At 43.4% G+C, this 22,967-nt stretch overlaps 1 protein-coding gene across 1 annotated transcript in view; it reads left to right on the top strand.

Moving 5' to 3' along the window:
* efl1 (elongation factor like GTPase 1) overlaps positions 1-22,967 on the top strand; it is a 62,951-nt gene that overhangs the window by 25,340 nt on the left and 14,644 nt on the right. Inside the window, exons 16-17 of the mRNA XM_028956598.1 lie at positions 16,426-16,557; positions 16,976-17,123. Of these exons, the coding sequence (XP_028812431.1) occupies positions 16,426-16,557; positions 16,976-17,123 (280 nt within the window). The remainder of the gene's footprint in view (positions 1-16,425; positions 16,558-16,975; positions 17,124-22,967) is intronic.

The raw sequence follows: 22,967 nt of genomic DNA, 5'->3' as shown, positions 1-22,967 counted from the left end.
GTAAAAGAAATTATGACTCAAATGTTTGGAAAAGTGGCACAGCAGTGGAAATCTCACCACTTGACTGCGGTGCATTCATTTTCTTCTCAAACCCTTTCAAACGTCCTGCGAATGAAATTTAATCTGAAAGCAGTTATGATGCTCAGGATTTTGTCAGGATAAAACCTAAACAAACTTCCTTTGAGTAAGGTGGTCGGCCGTCTGTCAGCCACATGAGCTTTTGGTGGCCAGACTGTAGCCCAAGTGCCTACCCAAGAGAGTTTTAGCACTAAACATGGACACACGAATGGACACATCACAGTGGGCTTGCGCAGTGGTGGCCTAGCGGTTAAGGAAGCGGCCCTGTAATCAGAAGGTTGCCGGTTTGAATCCTGATCCGCCAAGGTGCCACTGAGGTGCCCCTGAGCAAAGCACCGTCCCCACACACTGCTACCCGGGCACCTGTCATGGCTGCCCACTGCTCACTCAGGGTGATGGGATAAATGCAGAGGACAAATTTCACTGTGTGCACCGTGTGCTGTGCTGCTGTGTATAACATGTGACAAATCGGTCGAGCGCCTTACTGAACTTGCATTCCAGATAAATCAATTTAGAAACACATGAATGGGTTTGCGGGGAAGCTATTATTGTGCAGGACGAACATACGGCAGAGGCTTTAGATGTGTCTATGGTAATGCCGACAGCTCTGAGTGCGTTGGGAACATCAGACTAGCATCAAACCGCAATGCGTTCCAGCTGGTGAGAAGCTGAAGTTGTTGAAGTTGCTCCACACACACACACACAAGAAATGGGCGACCGAATGAATAATGCTGATTCAAAAGCGATAGGTTTATGAAAACATTTGTTTTGCGTTATGGCTTTGGATCCTGCCATCACGGCCTGGAGAGCTGTTATTTGAGCCCCGCTCAGCGGCGGCATGTTTTTCCCACTTCTGAAGCCGGCTGGGCATGATGCGATCCTGTGGAGGATGCGATCATCGCCGGGACAGATGTCGCGGTGAGGCGCCCTGGAGGATGACTCAGCAGTGAAACGAACTCAGCGAGCCGGGACGAGAAGCGGTCGATGAGGCTGGGTGCCCGTGGTCTGCAAGAGAGAGCAGAAGATGAAAGAAAAAAAGAGCGAGAGAGGGGGGTAAATGTGAGACGGTGAGTCATGAGTCCTCTACTCAACCATCTCTGACATGCATTCCCCTTTCTGACTCCAACACCAAACCGGGCCTTGTGTAATCAGGCGCTTATGAAATACAGGCAGCCCATCTCCTCCTCTGGAATTTATTGACCGTCCCTCTTCATTTTCAGCCTCCTATTTTCTCCGATCTGCTCCCACGCGCCATTTCCCTCTCTCCTGTGTGACCTACATTTTAAACTTGACTCCACTCCTGAAGTGCACCCTTTGAGGGGAGTGTTTTCGCATTCAGGACCCTTTGTGGGTGGAGTGCTTTTCTTTTGTCTTTCATACCTGCCAGATACTTATGACCTCTAACTCTAACCAATTTCCAGGTTAGCGAAAGAGCATTTTCAGCCATACGGCTCGCTGCTCTATCAGGTTCCCAGTGCTGGCAGTTGGTCAGGGCTATTTCCCTCTGACCGGAATTAACCTTTTCCCTTTGTCTTTAAAATGCATGACCCCAAATGTCCAATAGGTGGGGCTAAAGAAGCAAATAAGCAGCCTGCCACTTCCCTCCCATCTTGCCAGACAAAGGAGAGCACAAAGGAGACAGGATCCGCATTATGGGGTAGCTAATAAATTAGCTGTACAGTGACAAAAAAATGTACTTTTTTTTACTTAAAGGATTATTTACAGACTAGTATTTTTAAACTATAGGAATCCGTTTAGCTGTCTTTATTTTGGGTTTTGAAGGTTGTACCCGATTAAGTAGTCGTTACTTGCACCCTCCGCTCAACAAAGAGTTCATGTAGATAATTCGTTTAGATTACACTCTGTAATAAAGGTTAAACTACAAGAGCGTAATATAAAAAGCCTTGAGGTCGTTGACCTGACTGGTAGCTGTGCACTGACACAAACTGGTGATGGAGCCAGAGCTTTTACGAGCCATTAGCTGAGCAACTTTTGGTTGTGTAGCGGACGAGACCGAGCATTTCTGGTCTGTTAGCCAGCTGCGTGCAGGGGTCTCGAGTGCGAGGGATGTACTGCGAGGGATGTCCTGGAGCACCACATGCAGCACAGATGCAAATGCCATTAAGCAGAACGGATTGCTGAGTTCGCTGATTCCACTCTCATCTTCACCACGTCGTCCTACGAAGAGACTGAAAACACTGTATGGCCCTTCCTCAAACACGCAGACACAGGCCACGAAGAGAACTTCAAGAAGACTTTTTTTCCCCCTACTAAATCATGTCTGCGTGCCAGAACAGATGAAATATACGTTAGCTGTTAAAAATGAAGGAGCTTCTAACGTCTGTCAGACTTTCTTTTTTTGTTGCGTCTTCCTAAAATAACTCGGGCTTCTATTCCCTGGGTGAAGGAAATAAACGTCTTTCTGAAATTTCTCCTGCAGTGGAAAATGTCTGGCGCTTCATGGCCTGGGGACATTTATTTTACATATCTCTCCCAGTGAAAAACAGGAAGCCAGGCTACTCTCAGGCCTCACTTAGACCTGCGTGTGGACGTCAGAAATTTATTTACCCCTTCACAATTTAAAGTCATTTGTGGCTCCTGGAGTCAGAGTGCCGGGCTATTTTTAGGGCCTTCTACTACTGCAATTTGATGTGTTTTCTTCGTCCAGAGGAGAAAATTTGGCACGGCAAGCGTTGAGACCCACCAGGTTCAATAAGTGGAACGCGAAGCTCCTTTTGATTACGACGGAGGGTTTTACCGAGTTGATGGTTCGTCTCTGTCGCTCAGGTGGGAGAGGGTCTGATGGGGATGAGTCCAGGTCTAGGCTCCTTTTTCCCCCCTTGTCTATTTGTTTGCAAATCATTTGTGATTGTCTCAGTGCTCCATCACTTATTTATAGTTGGTTTGATAAGGACTGTTACAAAGACTACAGTCACAGTTTGGTTTGAATTCGTTTATGGATGTGCAGTTATTGAAGCATCAAAATGATTCATGTTTCAAAATTCTAATAATATTAAGTATTTCATCCATTCACCATTTGTGCTTCTCTGAATACCGGAGTCAGGAAAACGACTCCACCCATAATTTATTAGTGAACTAGAGCCCCATGTGAGACATTAGGAAGATGTGTGTTTAACGCTGATAATAAATCTGAAGCCCATTCGTTTTTACTTTGTAATGTGTTGTGTGATTAAAGATGGCTGCAAATACATAGAGCAACCCAGGACCTCTACACCAACTTCGCCGGCAAGCTTTAAACAGCAGGGGCATTCAGGCCTTTCATTGGTTCTTTTCGGTAGGGGGTGGGATTGTCTGTTCATTATTTTTTCTCCAGCTCTTTTTCATGAGCAGGGGGGCTGCAGTCCTGACAATTTTATATATATTTTATCTTCTCTTATCATCGGGGTCAACCATGCTCTGAGTTTGGGTCTCCTGGAGACCTCGGCATTGCTGCCACTTTAGCCCTGGCACCACCACAATCGCACAGATCAGGGTCTCTTTGTTTGCCTGAGCGCGCCACATCGCTAATGATCGGTTATCTGGTGATAGCTGTCTGAGGGGGGATGGTAGGATCATTTCTGACTGGAGTTAATTGGCTCATTAGGCTGGTATGGTGTTTTGGGTTGCCACTCTCAGTGGCATTTTGGGTGGCAGGGCCCCTTTTGGGTTTGTTCAGGTTCGCCTATCTGAACAGGGTTTTCGTTTCTTCCTTTTCTTTTAATTCCTTCCTCGTTTTACAGCGAATCTATTTTTAGCCTTTTTGTTCATGGCCCTTGTGGAAGAGCTGGAAAGTGGCTTAAAACATTGTGGGGTATCTAATAAGCGCGCCGTCCCTCTGGACTGCCTTTAATAGTTCGGGGGTTTTAATAAGCAGCCAGTCCTCACAGAGCAGAAAGCAGCTGCGGGTGGCGGTGCCATTTAAAAGGGCCTGAATGGCTTTCTAGGATCTGTGCCAGCCTGCAGGCCACACCGCCGCCCAGCACTGGTCTGAAGAGCCGTGCTGATTCTGCCGATCGGCCTCCAAGTCCTAAACACAACCCAACTTCCATAAGTCAAGAAGAAATACTTCAGCCCTAACGCTGCCATAAACACCCACTCCCCCCAAACATGAGCACCAAAACATTCTGGTCTGGACACTGGCCAGACGTGAGTAAAACCCCAGACCACACAGTCTAGTGACACTTTCTTACCTCTTCTCATGGCGTTGTTGTTTGTGGGTTTTTTTTTTTTTTTTTTTTTGCTGTTGTAATTGTATTGAGCTAGGCCAGCCCTACCCAGGCTGATCACTCACTACAGGCGGCGTTTTGGGCCTCCTGGGTCTGAAACTGTGAGGAAATGCTTGTTTGTCTCCAGAACAGGGCCCAGTTCCCACCCCGTAGCCTGAGGGGACAGCAGTGTTCTTGAAGATCCTGCCCGGAGACAAGGGCGAGCTTATAGTAGAGGGGGCCAGCTGCTCTGTACAGCCAATTTTTTTTTTTTTTTTTTCTTCTGGCACTTTTTATAAATATAAATATATATAGAAGATTCATTTTACCTGTCACTTAAAGTGTTTGAAATTGTTTTAGTTTTTTTTATCAAGGTCTCATGAGTTTTCTTCCAGCACTCATGCAGTTCTTGTTGTGGCACTTTATGGACATTATCTAGCACTAGAACACCATAATAGATGAATGCCTTTGTATCTTTTTCTGTTTGTTTTTTATTTTGCATTTGCCCGTACAGAGATTGTACTGTGTACATTTTTGTAATAATTTACTGTATACCCTTTTTTTGATACTTGGGCAAGACTATATGTTTAAAATCATTGCATGGTTATATGCTGAGTACTAATTTAAACTGTTAAAGGTTAGGGTTGCCATGTTAGTAGGTGACCCTATGACCCCGGGCAAGTGGTGCCCACAGTTCCTGGTTGCTGTGTTGTTTCTGGAGCTCCACCATAGATTTGTGTTTCATTCACGGATTAGTTTTCTGGTCTTTTCCACCATAATCTGTTGGTATGATTTTTAAATCAGTGAGGAGCAACAACCAACCTGACTTGCCCCAGTGGGCTCAAGTGTCGCCAGAGCACTACAACACACATGTAAACCGACACGTTGACAGATTGAGATGCAAAATGCGTTTTCTTACCCAGCTTCAGTGCAATCCCCTGTCATAAAGCCCCAATGTCCTTGTTCAGAACCTGCGTAATGAATTTCCACCATGTGAGATAATTGTTTCGATGCTCTGTTGATCTGCAGAAATACAGGGCTTTGTTATACAATGGCTTCAAGGGTTTGGTGGTAACATCAAAAGATCAGAATTTTTTAATATATTGCATAAATAAGTAGGTGAGGGGTGCTTGACATAAAAACAGATAATATACAATGGATGAATGAGGCGAGCGGGTTTGCGATGGGCTTCTTTTGTTCGGCTCTCTGGGCAAAGAGGCGTCATGCCTGACATAAGGAGCCACCTGCCTCCCATCTTCTGCCAGTGAGACGTTGAACCAAAACAGACTTTTCTTCCGTCCCGGTGAAGACCTCTGCCAGGGTCGGCGCTCCCTCTCAGCAGCTTAAACAAAAGCACACTCGTGCCCCTGGAATTAGCTTCATAAATCCTGCCCTCGCCCCGTCCGGAAAACGATGGCTTTTTAACGCACGAAAAAAAAAAGCGTGGAGTTTACACGTCCAGCTGAATGGAATGTGGTTGCCGAAAGTGAGTTCGCTTTTTTTTTTTTTTTTTTTTGGGGTTGGGGGTGGCGTTGTCAGGAGGTCAGGTTTAAAATGTAAACCTGTTGAAATATCGAGACGAAAACAAAGATGTCTTGGAGCCCTGCTCTGAATGAGTCATGCAGTGGGAGTGTGGGATTTCAATCTCTCCCGGGTTTCTTATTCCACCTGGAGCTTCGCACATTAGTGACTCGGACCGCTGCAGGGGGCAGCGTGTGTGTGTGTGTGTGTGTGTGTTTGTGGAGGACTGGTATGTTCTCAGTGATGATCGACACCAGGCTCCATCGCGGGGTGGGGGCAACCGCTGTTTAGTCAGCAGAAATCCATGTCGATGGTGTCATTGCAGGCCTGTTGAGGCGAGATAAATAACTCGGGGCCGCCCGGCCACGGTTTGCCCTCGCGGGCCCGCCTGTCCGGGTGCGAGTGCACCCCCCCACCCTTTCCCTGTCCCCCCCACTACTCCACACCCGCCCCAGCACACACAATGGGCCGCATTGTTGCTGCCCCAGTGCCGCCGCTGAGGCTCTGACTTCCTCTTCCTTTCCAGCTTCCCGTGGCTGCGGCAGCCACATTGCTTGCACATGCTCCAAAGAGCACTGCAGATATTTCAGCGTGTGTGTGTGTGTGACTAGAATGCCCCTCTCTGTCTGCTCATTGAAGCAGCTGTGTTTTTTTTTTATTTTATTATATATATATATTTTTATTTTCCCCATGTTATGGCAGACCTCCACTTCCTTACCCCCTACAAGTTGTCCTACCTGTGGAGAGAGGCGATAATGTAATATTCGCTGTGTTTCTTGGCCACGGGCTAAAAGTCCTTGCCTTGTCTTTGATCTATTGGATCCACAATCTGAAGCATTTAGGAGAGAGGGACTTTCCTCTGAGGGACTTCCCGCAGGTCAGCGTGAGCATTTTAAATAGACTGTCTTTCCATAAATACCGCAGTGTTCAGTACCTCATTATTAACAGCCTCAGCAGCAGCTAAAAGCTTTTCCGTTTCAGGGTCAAGATGTTGCATTTGAAAATATTATAATAATCCTTGGCATTTTAAAGCGAGAGATCTCAACTGGAATACCTGACAGGTCGGAGGCTTTTTCACCGCCCCATTGTCCAGAGGTAATTGCTCTAAGAGAGGAGCATTAGAGATGGAATCACCTCGGCCAGGAGACACCTGAGCCTGCCCCGTCTCCATTAGTCTCCTTTGTGCTCCCGAAACATCAAAGCCACTCTCCTGTCACAGACAGTCTTGTTTCTTCTTCTTTTTTTTTTTTTTTTTTACCCTCCCTCCCCATAAATGTTTTCTAAATGGCGAATTCTTCCCTTAGTCGAGATAGAGATGTGCTGAGGAGTGAAGAGAAGAAAGCTAAAGAGATTTAATGAGTCAGAAAGGCCACCCAGCACTGCGGCCGGCTTTTTTGACACAACAGGACTTATTCATCTTTGTGTTTGTTGTGTTCTTATTGAAAGTTGCCATTTCATGAAGCACAGAGACATGAAATATACAAGTGGATCTACCCAAGAAAGGATGAAAATAATCACCTTATGTCGGGCTGACATTGGATTATATTACGGTGCAAAATACAAACCCCTGGAAACAAAACCATTGTTTTTCTAAGCGTTTATTGCAGAATTTCCTTATTTTCATTAAACAATGACATGATGTATGTAGAGAAAGCGGCTCCTAGTGTCATCCTCTTGTTCTCTGAGCAGCAAAACAATATTGTTCTCCACCTGTAGAGTTTTGCTCGTAGGTCATTCATTAGTCTACAGAGTTGGAGAGACCGACCCCCAGTTCTAGTTGCAGATCTCTATATGACAACAGTCTCAAATCAAATGAAATTATTGTTTGTATACTTTTTGATAGTGCAGTTTTTTCCCCACAGTAATTTTGCACATAGCTGTATTTTGGCTTAAAATGTTCTTAATATTGGTAGGAATGCAGAAATATGTGAGAGGCAGTGCTATACTGAATGTCTGAGTTCAGTACATTTTTAATACAGTTATTTTATATATGTTGTATAGCTCTTGTGACAATACAGATGTAAATTTTTTTGAGAAAATGCATTTTCTTCTGTGATATTACTTGATCTCTGTGCCATCACTTCGTAAGCAATGTCGCATGACATTGTGACTACACATTTTAAAGAGGTGGAACAATATGTAAATTATACTCAAGCGTTTAATTTGTCAGGTTTATTTATTATCATGTGAAAATGTTCCTGCCAGCCAAGCCAGAATAATTATAATTAGGCCACTTTAGCAAAACATGTGTTAATGATTTTTAGTAGTTCTGTTTCCATTACAGGCTTTCTAACATGCAATCATGTTATGGGGCAGTGGTGGCCTAGCGGTTAAGGAAGCTCCCCGGGCTTCTGTATCTTGGCACTGTGAAATGAAGAAATGAAGGATGGGTCTTTTTTTCCCATTCTTCCAAATGAAAATGTAATTTGTTTTCTAGTTTTTCATAGAAATTTCAACTTTATATTATTATGAAATCTTAACCTGCTGTAATTTGGGTGCACTTGCACTTTTATTTCCTTATAACAATACTTTTGATCAGTTTTCATAATTCTACATTAAACCAATCACCAACTGCTCCATTCATCAATAGTCAGTTTCTGTTCTATATACATGGTTCATTCTCAACCATATTCTCAATAATCAGAATCCCGAACCGCCAAGATGCCACTGAGGTGCAACTGAACAAAGCACCGTCCCCACACAGGGCCTTCTGGGCACATGTCATGGCTGCCCACTGCTCACCAAAGGTGATGGTAAAAAACTCATTTAGTTTTGTCACTGTGTGCTGTGCTGCAGTGTTTCACAGTGACAATCACTTCACTTTTACTTTCACAGTAACTATAACCAGTGGTTAGAGGGGAGGTGTCTGTTAACGTGTTCCGCTAAGAGTAGAACTTTCTGTAAGGATTGTATTTGTGATATAGATTGCACTGCATATACACCGGAAGGAGAGGGGAGGGTTTAGTACTTCATACAGAGGGTCTTTTTTCTAATGCTCTGGGTTTATTTATTGTTGTTATGGGGGGGGTGCTGTAGCTGAGCATGGCTCTTGTTGTCTCTCGCTTTGGTCTTGGTCTCCCTGGCCTTTACATTTGCGTGATTGAGTCTGAGCAGATGTGAGTGCAGAGTGATGAGAGGCGTGTGTGTGTGTGTGTGTGACAGCTGATCAGGAACCCCCTCCCTCTGGCTCTGCTACCATCTGTCCCACTCCACACTCAAGATCGCTGCCTGCCTACCAAAATAATTGGTTTCTGGCAAAATTCTCCTTTTGAGGCCCTCATTGTAGCCCAGCAGCACTTGACTTTGACAGCTGGCACATTACAGCCTCCCTCCACTGTTGCCCCTTTGTTGGTTGGCTTTGCCCAGCATGCCAGGAGAAAGACTACCTTTCAGATTTGGCCTGGGGTTGAAACGCGCCTCCTCGAAGGTGCTGATAATGGACCGGGCTCATGTGTTTGCTGCAGCTGCATTGTTTGAGCTGCTTTGCACGTCGCGTTTTTTGTTTTCTGTGCCAAGAAATACCCTTATGTCAAATCTCCTTGAAGGAAAAAGCCTGGGGCATGAGACAGAGACGTTTGTAATAATGAAATGTTCACCTTTTAAGGCCGAAGATATTTGAGGCCTTGAATGTGTTTTAAGCTATTTATTCTCACCAATAGCTTTTTTTTTCTCTTCAAGAGTTTGTTTTTCAAACCTCTTGGCCTTTGATGTTCAAGAGGAGTGTGCAGAAACTACAAAATGGAACAGACTAATGGTGGCTACAAACTGGTGGCAGGCACTATATTCGAGCTGGGTCTGAGTAGTGGTGGCCTTGTAGGTGAGGAAGCAGTCTCAGTGGTCCCCTTGAGCAAGGTACCATCCCCACACATCCCCACCACATACTGGTCACTTCCTTAAAAAGGTGAGGACACATTTCGATGTGTAAACTGTGTGCTGTGCTGGGGAGACAAAACAATTACCGTCACTTTCAGCGCTACACAATAAACATGGGGCTTGTTTGCAGGTTTACAGTCAAGGGTTTACACGAATAAATAAAATAAATGTAGTGATGTTCGTGCATGTGACATTTAAGTGGCAGGTTCATATCTTTTTGAGAACAGTCAATCCACACGCTGTCCCATTTTTAACTTTGTGAGATTGCATTTTCAATTACCTATTTAATTTATTATATTTGTAAATCCTGAAAACACATGACCTTCTATTAGGGAACAAGCACCTAGCACCTAGTGCACCTAGTGCTGTGCTTAGCATCATTTTAAAAATAGTGCAGATTGTGTTGCTTATGTCTTGTTATAATACAACTAGTAGTAGTAGGTTGGGATTCATTCATGTATAATCACACATTAAATAGAAGGCCAGCAAAGCATAACTAGCTCATAACTAACTCGTATGCAGAGAAATAATTGCCTTTAATTGTCTTGTGGCATTTCTCTAGTTTTCAAAATGAATATGGGACCCATCAGAAACGGGTCTCCTTGTGAAATGTTGGTCCGTGTTTTCTGACTGTATAAAAAATTCATTACAAGCTGCTGCAGTCGCACAGTTGTAACTTGTTTCATGACACACTGAGCTTTTTGTCTAAAGATACACTTTCAGTCAAAAGTTTGGAAGAATCTACACTGAAATATGAAATCACACATGAGGTTATGTAACAAACAAATGAATATTTGCATCTCTCCAAAGCATGGAGCTTTTGCTGTGATGCCAGCATTTCATACCACCTAAAGTTAGACAACAGGGATTGTTTCTAACAGGTTTATGCTGAACGTAAAGCCATGACAGGCGCCCGGGGAGCAGTGTGTGGAGATGGTACTTTGCTCAGTGGCACCTTGGCGGCTTGGGATTCCTTCCGAGTTTCCTGTTCATCTCATGAAGCAGATTTTGATGGTGACAATAGTGGACAGTCAAGTAGTCAAGAAGGTAAAAAGAGGCGACACTGAAAAAACACATTAATCAAATATACTTCACTTTGTCCTCCTACAAAAATATTAAATATGTTTTTTGCCTTGGATTCTTCAAAATGGGATCCATCTCCAAACAATATAATGCTCATAACCGCCACAGAGGTGGTGCGTCCAAACCTTTGACTGGTCCTGTATATTCATGTATAAATATGCTAGTGATTTAATAATGCCTAATATAAAAACATCTTCTTTCTAATTCTAAATATACATTATTCATGTGATACTGCATGTCCTTTATGTTAAATTTAATTTCCTCTCTTCCTCAGAAGCATGTAATAACATGCTTCTGCATAAATGTTTTAAGTAGTTTTTGTGATTTTCAAATCGTCCTAATAAATGTTTTGAAGTGTAAACACAGTCATCTCCATTCATCCTGCCATGTTAACTGCGTCTAGAGAGGCCTGGAAAGCATGTGAAGTGTGGAGGGGAGCTGTTTAAAAAACCGTTTAACGTTTGTATTCTTGCCGAACTCTCAGATGTAGACGTGCTTGGAGTTTGTCTGCTTTGAAGCGAGGAGACAGTCAGGGCTGAGGAGGGGGATCTGCTGCCAGGCGCAAAAAAACGGGTCTTTATATGACTTGTATCACAGCCAACTGTATTTCTGGTCTGAGGACATCACTTCAGTCACCTACAGAGTTTTTTTTTGGACACGGCTAGCGTGCGTTGTTCCCCGGGCTGTTTGGGGACGGACGTGGCCTGTTTTCTCTGATTATAATTTTTTCCCGCTCCTGGATGAAGATGTAGCGTGTCCTCCTCCGGACTGGTTGCAGTGTTGATACTGGGCCTGCGCAATAACCTTTCCGTGTGCCCCACTGGGCGTCCCTAAATAGCTTCTGTCGGTCAATAGCACAGGCCTGTGCATCTCTAAGTTGAGGGAAATTAATACTTATGTTTAAATATTTTTTTACTTGTGTTTATGAGGTATGTCATTACATTTTACACTTTTTGACCAGAAGCTAAACCAAATTAAACAAAATTACAAAGTTATTGGTTTGTAGAAAGTAAAACACTGTTTTGTCAATGGAACAGTTATTTTCAAGTTAAAAGTGAAGTGATTGGCATTGTGAAACACTGCAGCACAGCACACGGTGCACACAGCAAAAAGTGTCCTCTGCTTTTAACCATCACCCTTGGTGAGCAGTGGGCAGCCATGACAGGCATCCGGGGAGCAGTATGTGGGGACGGTGCTTTGCTCAGTGGCACCTTGGCAGACCCGGGATTCGAACCGGCAACCTTCTGATTAAACGCTAGGCCACCACTGCCCCAGTGGCCCATAAGTTGCAGCAATAGGTGTTTAAAAGCTTATGAAATGCAAAATGCTCACCTCACTCACTTATAAGGACCCTTGCAAGAACTCTCTGCACCCATGAACCCGTTTCTGTGGAATACTGGCCTGCGTTCATAGTATAAATACAATAAAAAAATGTGTATCTGGCCACATCGATTCTGAATGGCGCAGCAGAACATGTTCATTCACTTGTTTGACCTGACTTGTTTTTTTTCTCCTGCTTCAAGAGTTATTGATGTTCTCAATATGTTTTATTAATGATTACTTATTGATTTGGCTTGCAATGCATCTGAAATAACTATGCCTGCATCATGTTATGAGAATAATAATGATGCACTCCAAGGTAAAAGCAGTCTAAACAGAAACCTGCAGACAATCGTGGGCTTCCGGCACTTTCTTCTGTTGCTGTTTTAGTGTTAAAAAAATAGCCTGGTGTATAGTGTAGCGATATGTTGAAGTTTTCCAACAGTTATCTATTTATTTATTTGCATTCAGGGCAGGTTATACATGCTTTGTACATTAATTATTTATTTGACTGTAGGCTGCAAGTAGTGCTTGTTTGTGCTCTTGGTCATCCATCCAGCCCGCTAAAATGAGCCTTAATAGTAATAATAATTTCATACAATAGATTAACATAAATATGTGTGTTCTGTTTTAGAAATTAATAAAGATAACCAGGATTTAAACCACTTAAAAACCTCTACTATTAATTTATGAATGAGTTATGAGAACTGAATCAGACTTTTTGGTGGCGCATAATGTGCTATGAACCATTTAATAATTATAAAAACTGAAGGTGAAATCATGGGAAATCCCTGATTAAGGAACTGTGTTCTGTTGGTGCAGAAAAGGTCGAGTAGTTTTAAGATCAAGACACAGATGTATACAAAATGCTCCTTGAGTAAGCTATCTTGTGCTTTTTGCTTACCTCTAATCCACTTTGTGCTGCTTGTCTCAGAAAAGCTCTGTATGGATGAATGTTTTGCTAGATTATATACTTTTTAAAAGCCTTCACACTGTCCCAGGCCTCTGAGCTGTGAGCTTGGGTGAGTCTGTGACCGATATGGCTAGTACTAGATGGAAACACCATGCTCTGCATCAATTTAATCCTGTTATTAGTTTAGCTTGAAGCTGAAAGCTGGTGGTAGAAACTGAGCTGTTGCCTGGTCTACTTGACGTCCCCCATCAACCATAAGTGATGAGTGCTTTTAGTGTACCAAGCGGCTGCTTGTACGCGGCTTTAAGTGGAGGCCCTAAAGTGCAGCGTTTCTCAGGACTGTTACTCATCACATAAAACCGGCTGTGCCTCATGCATGATTCATGGTAAACAGGGTTCCAAAGGTTCTCCTCAGCTGAGCTCTGCAGCTCTCACGCTCATTGGAGGATCAGTTGTTGAGCTTCCGAATTTGTCCATAGTCATTTTTCGTGGGGATGTAATTATCCCATGTCCTTATACTTCTTTCCCTGTATTTCCTGTACTGTATTTCCCATCTGTTGCTCATATCCCCCCCTCTTTTGCCTTTTTGTATTTCTTATTTTTAAGCCGTTTGTTGGGGAAGCTTGGGAATGCTCTGGAGATGGAGTCACCTTTAAGTAATTACACACGGGAGAGGCTTTCCTTGCAGAACCCGCTGAGCTCCAGCAGTGAGTGCTGATATTACGGAGCAGCTCTTATCAGGCGACGAGATGCCACACTCCGCTGTATCGCCCCATCAAGTGTCCTCTTCAGACGTTAATTAAGCTCTAGTGTTTTCAACTATGTGTTTCAACTATGAGGGTGGAGTGAAAAGTTGTTAATGGCAACCAAAAAAAAAATCCTTTCTAAACCCCCACTGGTGATCAGAAGAATAAGCTTGCTGTCTTTAGTGTGTGTTTTTTTTTTTTTTTTTTTTTTTTTGCAGAGAGAGCGAAGGAAGTCATCAGACATAAGATAAACAGTAGGCTGCAGGCCTCGGGCGGGGGGGAGCTGGTCCAGGACTCACAAAGAGCGCCTCTGTTCAGCCGAGCCACTTTATTTCATTTACGTCTGAGTGAGCTGCCTGAGTGACTGGGCCCTCACCTCGGCCCCCGGTGCCGCTGAAACAAGCGGCTTGGCCCGATGGGTTCGTTGCCCCGAGCCACAGCTCTTCACCTGGCATCCATTTGTCACAACATCTGCCCCAGTCCTGCTAACCTACTGATGGGTGCTCGATGGGATGCGATATCGGCGCGGTGCGGTTTTAATTGACAAGATTCCCCGTTTCTGTGCACCATAAAAATTTACCTTGATGGTTGACTTGAATTTGACCCGACGTCTCATATTAAAGCATCTGGGCGAGTTGCAAGTAATGACCTCAGCGGTCGCTCAGATCTGGCAGCAGACCGCCCCAATTCCCCCGCAGATGAGGTGAGCTGGGTCATCGCTTTGCTTTACGTTAAATGAACAATATTATCGAACCTCTGAGACTTTCTGGGTTGTCAGTGTCTGTGTTTTTCTTGCAATTTGGAGCCCTCAGATGTTTAATTATTCCCACGGTGTCACTGTACAGCTTTGATGGAGTTAATATGTTTGGTTTGTTTTTCCTTGCTTGGCCCAGATTGCCGAGGCTCTTTAAGCGCATTTTGCCGTCCAGCCCTGTTCATAATGCCAGATCCATGATGTCATCAGTATATATGGTCTCTGATCTCCTGGGAGATCTCCTGGTCAAGAAGGAGAATAAAAAACTGAATTAAAATTATAGATTAATGCCCCAGGTTTACAGACAGTGCATTTAGTTAAACCACAGCCATGACTGAAGTTAAACCCATTTTATTGTTTGCTTTTAGTGCCTGCAGGTGTAGGCTGATGAATGCAGCTCCCAGCAGCATGTACGTGGGCCAAGCACCATATATAGGTATGCGCTGTATGTTCAGGAATTTTGGTTTGCTTTTATGTCTTTGAAAAAAAGATTTTGGTCTGAGGTAGACTCCGTGTCTTGCCAGTTCCACTAATTAGCCAATGACTTGCATCAAGGCAGGCCACTAACAGGATGAGTGGAAAGAATATGTATTGGCAATACTTCAACTATAACCAATTTAAACATGTATGTGTGTGTGTGTGTGTGTGTGTGTGTGTGTGTGTGTGTGTGTGCGTGTATATATATATTTGTGTGTGTGTGTGTGTGTGTGTGTGTGTGTGTGTGTGTGTGTGTATATATAATTGTATATGTGTGTGTATATTTAATTGAACCAAAACACTTAATCGAACACTATCTCAGACCAAAGTTAAGGGTCAATCCTTTCATTGAGAAGTTTATTTAAAAAAAAAAAAAAAAAAAAAAAAAATATATATATATATATATATATATATATATATATATATATATATATATATATATATATATATTTTTTTTTTTTTTTTTTTTTTTTAAATGAGTCCAACACTTCTCAATGAAAGGATTGACCCTTAACTTTGGTCTGAGATAGTGTTCGATTAAGTGTTTTGGTTCAATTAAAGCAGTTTTTTCTGTGGTTAGTTGACTGGTTCAGAGTGGACATTACATCAAACTGCAGAGCTCAAATGGACCTCAATCATTTCTCTGTGTTTTTGACTTTTGTTTTTAAATGACTGAAATCTGCAACATTGGCCACTTAAAACATTAGTAAATGAAGAAAAAATAAGCTTTCTATGTTGTATGCTTAACTCTGGATTTTGCCTGAACATTAATAGTGTCCCATTTAAACCTAATTTATTCCAAAATAGCCAACATAATGTAGAGGCTCTTGCCATGAAAGAAATGAATGATGCATTTCCTGTAGTTAGTGCTGATTTCCCACAGACAGTGACAGCTGGGGGACGTATTTTCTCTCATCCCTTCCGACTGGCACTGACCTGCATGAGGTGTCTGGAACACACGAGTCTGAGTTTCCTGCTTATTTCTTTCTAGACTCTGGACGCGCCAGTCTTTATTGGCAGGCTGACACACATACAAATAGTCGTAAAATCCCACACAAACACACACGTACTGTTTACATGCATTACTCCTGCCATGAGACCCAGCTACAATCAGGATAATCGTTTATAAATGGGAAACACTTTGTGCTGGATGTAGCGCACTGTGCACGATTCACGCCGCTTCCCCCAGCAGACCTAAAGTGCTCCGCGGCCTTTCAGCTGATGCCACGCAACTTGCCGTATTGACCCGCATCTCCCCCGGTCCGGACCCAGGGGGGCCTGATTAGTGTGTTGTCTTGGGCAGATGGGGCCCTATTACATTACCATCAGCGTAATGAGCAGGCCTCTCTCCTCCTCTTATACAATGGCCATGTCATTTCCACTAATGCATCCACTTTAATAATGCCTCCCATGCATCTCAGCTGATCTGCCCCCATCTTCCCGGCTCTCCCTAAGGTATTGGAGGCATGGAGGAGTGGATTTTGAAGTCGGCCACCATTTCCACCTCGCCCGCGTGTCCTCCGTTCACCCCGCTCAACTTTGAAGCAACCCCGATCGTCCGAGTGGCCATCGAGCCCAAGCACCCGAGTAAGTGTCCCCGCAGCAAGGATAAGACTCTTCCCCTTTTGCAACAATTTCCGTGCTTGCCCCAATTGCACTAATTTTCATAGTTTCTTAGACTTATCCTATATCTGTATTCCTTTAGCAATCTGTCCCCCCATACAACCCTCCCTTACAGTATTTGCAGCTGGTGCACTTAACTTTCACCGAGGCAGAGTAATTGTTAATATTTGCATTGCAAATGCATTGCTTTTGGAAATGTGGAGCGTTTCTAATTCCAGCAAAATGACTGCAACAATATCACAGAAACCTCCCAAACACACAGAATCTATTAAATTATTGAGGACTTTACAGTCAGTACCCCGTTGTTGGAATTGGAACGTGTCATTTAGCTAAAGTGTATCTGCCTGTCTTTTGTGCATGCTTTCTGTTTTTGTGTGTGCAGGTGAGATGCCTCGACTTGTTAAGGGTATGAAGCTTCTGAATCAGGCCGACCCATGTGCCGAGGTACTGATCCAGGAGACTGGAGAGCACGTGCTGGTGACAGCAGGGGAGGTGCATCTCCAGCGCTGCCTGGATGACCTCAGGGAAAGGTAAATCATACAATTACCCAGATCATTCTGACTTTCAATCAGATCTCACTAAACATGTTTAATTCGAAGTGTGACAATCTTAGTGCTCTGAACCGGCCACCAACCACACTGTCTAGTTGCTTGGGTGTCTAGTCTGAACATTATATATTGTACTTTTGGTACAGAACCTGTCTTTAAGGAGTGGTTATGCCAACATGAACCCAGTACTAATTGTTTTTCTTGTAATTCAGGTTTACGGCATTGAGTGTGTAGCGACCCTTATATTTACGGCATTTATCAGCCCTTATCCAGAGCATTATAGCATGGCTCAGGATAAATAATAATGAAATAATTATTACCTCTTTAGAAAATGAGTATTTGAGTGTTGGAATATGTGTATGTAGACAGCTATGCTTAATGATATTCAGATGGGAGGCAATTGTGAATTGTCATATTATGGTTTCATTTTTGCTGAGGGCATGTGGCATCTGTTACAAAAGCCAAGGATGTCTTTCCAGGAATTGAAGCCATAAGTGGCAGCACAGATTGCACCAGGAAATTTAACTTAGCACAGACTTTTCTTAATTTTATTTCTGTCGGATTTTACCATCCATATTTCACATCAAGGACCACTCATGCAGAATTACCTCCACCTGCTGTTAACAGATGAGCTGCTTGCTCTGTAATACCTGTGTCATCCAGTGGAATAAAAAGGGAGCTCAACTTAATGATGTGTAAATAAATAGCTTTCATGAATATTTCAGCAGAATAGACAGATTTCTGAACAGAGAGGCAATCCAAAACATTTATCTATGAATTTTTACCAAACGTTTAAAATCAGCTCTGGTTTCATAGTTCATTCCTGCTGTGTACCGTGTGGCGTCCATTGCTGCGTCCTCCTTTCATTTGTCTCTTTGCATTATTAGAGTGTTTGCGTTTCAGGACATGAAGGCCTGTGCCTCACTGTTGAACTGATGGAATTATAAAATTGAATGTGTTTATGGCATGATAAGGTCTGCCCTCCCTGCAGTTATGCACAGCACAGCGCCGGTTCTGAATGACCTCAGCTCAGGTCACCGGCTGAAAACAAAAGAAACTGAGAACAGGATGGAAATTGAGAAGCAGAAAAAATACAGAATCAGAAGAGAGACACAGACTGTGGGAGGGGGTGGGAGTACATTAAAGACAGATTTGTTTCAGAGTGTGCCTTTAATGGTGCTTTAATCTCCCCTGGTGCCTGCTCGGCCTACAGGTAATTAAACAGTTTTTTAGTTTTCTGTCAGATTTTTGTCAGCAACCCTGGCAACCCACCTCAGTGTTATAACTCATCTCAGAGATACTGTGTGTTTGTGTTTTACACAAATGCTGTACATACATCACCATACACTTTTATTCACTGTTTATTCTCCACATCCTTTCTTATTATTAAAACCGGTTTTCAGATAAAATACATTTTACAGTTTTCAGATTAGTTCATTAGATAATTATTGCAAACAAAAAGTTACTGAGTCTTATCTTTTGTTGAAAGGTTTCCTACATTCCTAAAGGTAAGACGGACATTTATGGGGCAATGGTGGCCTAGCGGTTAAGGACGCGGCCCCATAATCGGAAGGTTTCTGGTTCGAATCTTGAGCCTCCAAGGTGCCACTGAGCAAAGCACCGTCCCCACACACTGCTCCCTGCTCACCTGTCATGGCCGCCCACTTCTCACCAAGGGCGATGGTTAAAAGCAGAGGACACATTTCATTGTGTCACCATGTGCTGTGCTGCAGTGTTTCACAATGACAATCACTTCACTTTCACAATTTGAGAAACATGGCGCTTATGGTCATGTGTCACTGTAGTTTGTGTGCCATTGTTTGTAGATTTAATATTCACCATGGATATTGTTCAAATGACTCATTTATGTTAGTAATTTAGTAACTTCCATCACTCCCAATAATCACAGTTGTCCTTGAAGCTGGCCTATACTTTGACACTGATCACTGCACCCCAAAATCTGTGTTTGTTGCTAATAAGGGACTCCCTCTGCCAAATTTGAACCACAAGTCTCATAATTTACCCAGTCGCAGCTTCAGCCAGCCCTGCCAGCTCACCACCGTCGTCGTGGACAGGCTTTCACACTACTTGGACAAAGCTCACCTCCCAGGCCCACTGACAAGCAGCCATAGCTTCTGCCAGAGTCTGTATATGTACAACTGCTGCCAGGGATATCTGTACATCTGTTTGACTGGCAGTGTGGATGGTGCAAAAGTAAAAATGAATTATTTATTCTTCTGGACTGTATTTCATCGTCACCATGAATTATATATATATCTGCAGTTCTAGAAAAAAAAATGACCATTGACCAACTGAAATGCTTCTTATTTCTTTTCTTTTTTTGGGGGGGGGCATTGGGGCTGTCTGTATAGAGATTTATTTTCCTGCATCACACCACTCAGGGTATGTACCTACTTCTGCTTTCTTCTGAGAATCTGCCTTGTAAACTGTCAGGATGTACATATCTAACACCCAAATATCCTTGGAGTTCAGACATTATGCTAGATGGAAATATTCCAGATGGAATATATATTTTTTGGTTTTATGTGGCCGATTATGGCTGATATAAAGAAATAAATTGTTTAAATTAATTATATAAATTTTCAGCTCATGAAAAGTATATGTATTTTTTAGATTCAATATTTCTTTGGCTGTTGAAGGTGCCTTTTTAAAATACATTTCCAGATATTATTATTTTTTAAAAGATGAACTATTCATTATAACGATAATATACTAGACAAAATTTTAGCTAAATATTTCATAAATCATAAATGATTACGTGTGTTAGACTACTTAGCATAATTGCCTGTGGCTGTGCTGAGTGATCTGCAGGCTTGTTGGCTTGGACAGTACCCAGTGTCAGGATAGATTCCGGATTCTGCTTGACCTTGAGAATTACCTTTTGCAGACAGCTTACATTTCCAAGTATTGATGGGTGTGGTGTTCACTTGCCGTTCACCTAATCGCTTGCATATGTCCTTGCATACGGTTAATACCGTAGGGCCAGATGTGAAAAATTGGATGCAAGTGAAGGGATTTAGGTTCTGAAGGAAATGTCAGGAAATATTAACGCCAGATTGTGTCATAACTTAAACAAAGAAAGGTCTGTAAATGAATATAGATGCTTAATAAAGTGTTTGCATTTAAGAAATGAAGTCCTGATTTCCAGGCGATGCCGTTGAGGACAAGCCGTCTAATGATTATACATTCAAGCCATTTGCCACGTTGAAGGAAGATGGGGTGGGGAAAAAAATCAATGTTCATGAAAGTCAAAGTATTCTCCAAAGGCCTTGATAAAATGTTAATAATGCAGGGATCAAAAATGAGGTGAAGTTTCTGGCTTGTTAAAGGCGGGATGGGCTTTGCTGTGGCCTGCGTCTCCCCTAATCAAACCTGTCATTGTTAAACCAGTGATGCCAATAATCAAACATCAAAATGATCTTTCAACACTAATTCTCTGTCTCTCAATTTAGGTTGGAAAGGAATTGAGGGATAATGAATATTTCTCTCTCAACACACCCTGATGGGAATAGTGTGTGTTTTTGTACCCGCTCTTATTTGTGCAAATATGTTTTGCATCACACAATGTTCAGGCTTGTTGGCCTTTGTTTCAGATGAGAGATCGGCCTCTGTCTCTGCCACGTCTCATATTCTCCACACGCCCTGTACCCAGTGTCTGCCAGCTCTGTCTGATCGCTTGTGCAGGACCCCTCTGTTCCTGGCGAGAGGATCGACAAAGACCCGTTTTGCAGAATAAAGTCTACAGCTGCTGCTGTATGGTTGGCCAGGTGACCTGCGGATTCTCCACTTGTACGTTTGGCTAGAGATGGAGATTTTTTGGCGAGGTCTTTCGATGTTGGGTACTTTGAGAATTTTATCCAAGACTCTAGGGTAGTGGTTTTCTAGGGACAGATTTTGAGATACTTTTATGCTGCTATGCCCACATGACTGTTGTTTAAAGACGTGTTACATTATAAGACTTAATCCTGTTTTTCTGATTCCAGTTTGGTTAGAGCCAGAGATGGTGGTTGAATTTGCATGACTTAAGACATGTGACTTTATGATGCAAATGACAGATAGTCAACTTGCAGTAAATAGACTGGACTGCACAGCATTCATGGCAAGAAAAATAAAAACTCCATTGGACTTGGACTTGGATAATAGACTCAAGAGGGGATAATTGGGATATGCTACCACCGCCCCACGCTGACTTGCATATGTTAATTCTGATTTAAAATTCACACATTGGCTTATACTAGACAGGGAAGAGATGCTCTCATCCGTGCATCAGATGACAGCAGCAGTGGGGATGGGGCCTTGGAGGTGCTTTAAAGCCCAGCAGGGGGTTAGCGGCTGATGTTGTGATTAGGTGGCATTATCAGGATGACGCCTCAGCACTTTTTAGTTCCTTCCTGCTCATTGTTTTCCTCCCCCCTCCCCAGAGTATTGATTGACAGCACTGTTTCCATGCAGGCCTTGGCAGAGCTTTGATTACAGCCAGAGTTATTGTTAAGCCAGAGTCGGAGAGGTGGTGAGTTTAGCAGCTTCTTCTCGGTCCCTGAAGTGCTCTGTGCTCAGGCCGTCTCAACACTCAGAAGGTCTTTTAACCTTCTTGCAATTACTGGTCCCCTGTAGCGGTGAACTGTTCACCAGTCTCACTGGCCCGACGCCCTATGTGAGTTGCTACGAGGAGACGAGAGGACCCAGAATGAACTACACGTATTCGATTGATTTTGTTTTTCTTCGCCCCTCTGTACTGTGCTTGTATTGAGCCAAAATACCAAAGGGAGCAGATTAGACCTAAAGCCCAGAGTGCCTAAAGCTTGGACACCCCCTCCCCCTAAAACCCCTTCTTTGCATGTCAACCTCATGTCTTTAACTAAAGACAAAAGCGTGGTAAAGAGCACGCACAGCCACCCCTGCTGCTTGTTTGTAAAGTCCGTGTCAGTCGAACGCACTCCTGAAAGGCTCTTTTGTGTGGCCTACACTGGCCTCTGTCTGCCAGGCGAGCCGTTCGTTTGGCAGGGCGAACGGCTGCGGAAGGGTGGGGGTGACGACACAGACACGGTTTCAGTGCGAGGTGAGGGCAGACAGAGCGACGCTCTGACCCCGGATGACAGGTGGGGGCAGGAGGGTTTGTCACGTGCCAGACCTGGTAGGATAGAGGTCAGCCCATTAGCAGTGCCAACCCACCCACCTTTATGGACTCGTCCCGGGCAGGAAGGGGGATTAAAAAATCGGTGGCAGCAGCAGGCTGGTGGATGTGCAAGGGCGAGGCGCTCGTACGCTCAGGATGCTCTGGGACGCAGTGGCTGGCCGGCGGCCATGCACAATCAGGCCCCTGAAAAGAGGTCAGCCTCCCCCTGAGTCACGGGACGGTGACATCACGGCCGTCAGGCTGCAGGGAAAATGGGTCAACTGCCAGGTCACATGACCTTCAACAAGTTAAGCCAGAGCAAGTTAAGCTCATCTTCGTAACTATTGTTGTGATTGCACAAAATATCATTCTTTTCTTTAACCATCATTATCCTAATTCCTGTTCATCTCATCAGAAAATTGACAGACTGAGACAGCGTATCAGAAGAATGTAGCGCAGCACCTTTTCCCTCCTCTTTTTAACCATATGATCTAGTCTCTTGTATTAAAACTCAAAAATTAGATTATTATACATTATTTTTTTTTACCTTCTGCCTCAATCAAGTGTGTTGATTGTGGATAATTTTCAGAAGTATTTTAAAAAATCACTTAATCTCGATGTATTGTATATGAGAGTTTAACTCATATTGTTTGAAACACATTATTCCAAAATGCACTATATTTCCATAG

Source organism: Denticeps clupeoides, chromosome 16, assembly GCF_900700375.1.
Source record: "Denticeps clupeoides chromosome 16, fDenClu1.1, whole genome shotgun sequence".
NCBI lineage: Eukaryota > Metazoa > Chordata > Actinopteri > Clupeiformes > Denticipitidae > Denticeps > Denticeps clupeoides.
This window is presented reverse-complemented; position numbering and strand designations above follow the sequence as displayed.